This window comes from Numenius arquata, chromosome 10 (genome assembly GCF_964106895.1).
Source record: "Numenius arquata chromosome 10, bNumArq3.hap1.1, whole genome shotgun sequence".
NCBI classification, from domain to species: domain Eukaryota; kingdom Metazoa; phylum Chordata; class Aves; order Charadriiformes; family Scolopacidae; genus Numenius; species Numenius arquata.
In genome coordinates this window covers 37,771,853-37,774,897 of record NC_133585.1, presented here as the reverse complement: position 1 = coordinate 37,774,897, position 3,045 = coordinate 37,771,853, and the positions used below count along the sequence as shown (strand labels likewise).

At 34.2% G+C, this 3,045-nt stretch overlaps 1 protein-coding gene across 1 annotated transcript; it reads right to left on the bottom strand.

Annotated features, from left to right (window-relative positions):
- Nucleotides 1–2,610, bottom strand: FABP2 (fatty acid binding protein 2). Its single transcript, XM_074155054.1, has 4 exons — nt 2,544–2,610; nt 1,703–1,875; nt 993–1,100; nt 1–51 (listed from the first exon to the last, which is right to left on the bottom strand). The coding sequence occupies exons 1-4, from the start codon at nt 2,608–2,610 to the stop codon at nt 1–3; spliced, it is 399 nt and encodes a 132-aa protein (XP_074011155.1).
- Between the last annotated feature and the right edge of the window lie 435 nt (nt 2,611–3,045).

Genomic DNA, 3,045 nt, shown 5'->3' with positions numbered 1-3,045 from the left:
TCAGCCACTCTTGAAGATTCTCTTGGCTTCAACTCCTTCATATATGTAGGTCTGTTAAGAAATTAAGAAGAAAAATCAGTGGCTGCTATTACAAAGTTTAATTTCACAAATGCTATTGAGAGATGGTCAATGGTGATTTAATTAATTGTGACTGGTAGCCATGTGGGACCTACAGTCCCTTGTGCAGGCTCTGAGGAAAGGAATGTAAGGAAAGCAGCATGTTGCAATATGCATAAATTCACTATGCAAATATGTGAACCTCCATGGGACAGCTTTTGGGGGCTTCAGAAAAAACCCGAAGTGTTGAAGTTCCATATTTCCAGTATCACTACTTAACAAGTTTCATCTGTGTGACTGCTTTTATTAGAAGTATGAAAAAGCATTGAAGGGTTGGACTTGCATGTTTTGATATCTCAAATCTCACATCTGTCCATAAGGTTGGTGGGTTTTTTATTCTTTTAAGAAGCTGGTGACACTCTTGCAGAGAGGATCTTAAAGCATTACAGTTCAGTTTAGTTTCTGGCTTTACTGCAGAGCTGTGAAATGTTTCCCCTTTGTCTCAGATTTACCCTCTGTGCCGTCATTCCTTGCCCCAACCCCAAACTTTGTTTTAAAAGGGCATTTATCAGCCATTGACAGCATTACCCTGTAGTAAGCGCCTGTCGTGAGGAGGCTTTTGCAAGGCAGACACTTGGAAAAGGGCCTTCGGTCAGAACACATCTATATTGTGTATATATATATCTTCTAGATACAGCTTGTATTCACAGGCTTCAGAATGCATTAGTAAGATACAGTTCACATCGGTAGAAGAATGTAAAAATCACAGATTGCAAGTTTTATTTTAAAGTGCTAAATTTTGATAGATTACTTGAGAATTTTAACTGAATGAGGTTATTTGGCTTGAAGAAAATATTCCTACTTTCAGAAAAGTTTTTGAAATTTTTTAAATTCATTTTATTGTAAAGTTATATGTAAGCAACTGCTTAACTCACCTGAACAAGTTCATCACCTACGATTTCTCTGTATGCTGTGAGTAGTTTTCCATTATCTTTTCTGGTAAATTTTCCTACAAGTTTGTTTCCTTCCATGTTCCAAGAACCCTATAATGGGAAAAAAAACCCCTCAAATATTTTGCAATAGATATGACACTGATTTGATTTAAAGACTGCAGGAATGCTTGAAAGTAAGAAGAGATTAAAACAGTGTAATAATGCTTTTTTGGACACTTATGGAAAGGCTGTAAAAATGAAATTATAATAAAACCCTTAGTTTATTTAATGGCATAATAGTCAAGCTAGATTTTTTTAGTGCTCAATACACCTTATTTTAAGTAATTGTATCAACAGAGAAAAAGTAATTTCTTATAAATACCCATTCTGCACTCTAGGTGGTGTACTTGAGTATTATAAGAAGTAAAATTGCAATTGCCTGGATTTCATTGTGTTAAAATTGCTACCTGCTCTGCTTTTTGGGAACTCTGTGAAACCCTGAGTTTCATAGTTCAGTGTTGAACAATTAACAGTTAAGACTACCTTGTGTTTTTGTATATAAGCTGCAAGCATTTCTGAAGCATTTCTAAAGTCAAACTTTAAAAGTAAAATTTAAATTAAAAACTAGGAAGACAAATAACTCATCTTGAACCTGTACTTCATAAACTTGTTATCATATAAAAATATATATAATTATTTAGAAAGTCTCTTACAGTAAGTTCAGTCCCGTCAGCCAGACTGTAATCAAAATCGACTCCCAGAGTGAATTCAATATCTATGGTACGGAAGTTGCTGGATTCTTTGACAGTAAATTTGTTTCCATCTTGTTGAATAGTGATCTTCAGATTATCATGGGCTCCTAATTTTCTTTTCATCATGTTAATACCTAGAAAAATCAATTAACATTAATCAGGGAAAAAAGACCCTAGAGCATCATGTTTGTCTCACTTCAGTGATTTTTATGTGGTCAAGTGAGTTTATTCCAGCATTCTAACACAGGTTTTTCTTTTTTATTCATCACTTTTTATTGAGGCCATATTCACCAGTACAGATATATTACAAAACACTATCCAACTGGAATGGTTGTGTTTATATCTGTATAATGCACAGTTTATACAAACTTAAAGTAAGTATCAGGTTGTTAAAATTACTTGAATTGTGTTTCTATAAAATTGAAGAATGATGGTTTCCTCTCTGTGTAATTTTTAAACTAGTTTCATGTTATCAAATTAATATTCCTGCTATAGAATTCTGCTTAAAGTTTATCATTCAAATTCTCTGAGTCTTTTCCTCAAATACAGATTTAGAGGTTCTTTCCTCTGCTGGAATTAGTTAAGTTGCTTATGATTAATATAATATAATTAAAATCAGAACATTTTTCAGTGTCTTTTCCACCCCCTTTGGAGTTTTTGAAAATAAATGCCGTACGCTATGCAAGGGCAGAGCAGCAAACAACAAAAGGGCTAGCAGGAAGGTAGTTCACAGACAGCTTGAGTTTGTGTTCAGTCCTAGTGGTATTATTTTTGTAGAAGTCATTGGAAAAGTAAGACTTACCCATCGCCTCCATGAACTTTTCATAGTTCTCATTTCTGTCTATTTTCCAAGTACCGTTAAGTGCCATGTTTCTGTTTGTAGGAGGACTGTTCTGAAGTAACAGATCTTTGCAAAGAGAATTTATGTACTGGCTTATCTTGAAAGCAATTTACAGGATGATGTGGCTGACTAAAGCTCAACTGACACATTGATCTTTTCAAGGAGAAGTTTACTGTAATTTAATCAAATTTCCAATCGTGACCACACTGCTGCTGAATCTCTCTGTTATTGCCCCCAAATCATGACAGTATCTTTATTGCTCATCTTAATAAAGAATTGCTAATCCATTCATTTTATTCACCATGTTTGAGTTGTAGTAAATACCAGCTATCTAGTGAAAGCAATACTTAGACTAAGAAAATTTCTTGATGTTTTCTGTCTCTGTTGTATCTTCATGCTTGTGGGAGAGTCTTTATGCAACTGGAGTAAATGTATTTACCAACAAACCAAACACAAATCTGTA

Bases quoted from the DNA above. Each gene is read 5' to 3' on its own strand.
- FABP2 (XM_074155054.1), bottom strand. From the start codon at position 2,610: ATGGCACTTAACGGTACTTGGAAAATAGACAGAAATGAGAACTATGAA. The intron at 1,876-2,543 runs GTAAGTCTTACT...TGATTTTTCTAG, and splicing joins AAAGTTCATGGAGGCGATGG to GTATTAACATGATGAAAAGA. The intron at 52-992 runs GTGAGTTAAGCA...ATTTCTTAACAG, and splicing joins TAGGTGATGAACTTGTTCAG to ACCTACATATATGAAGGAGT.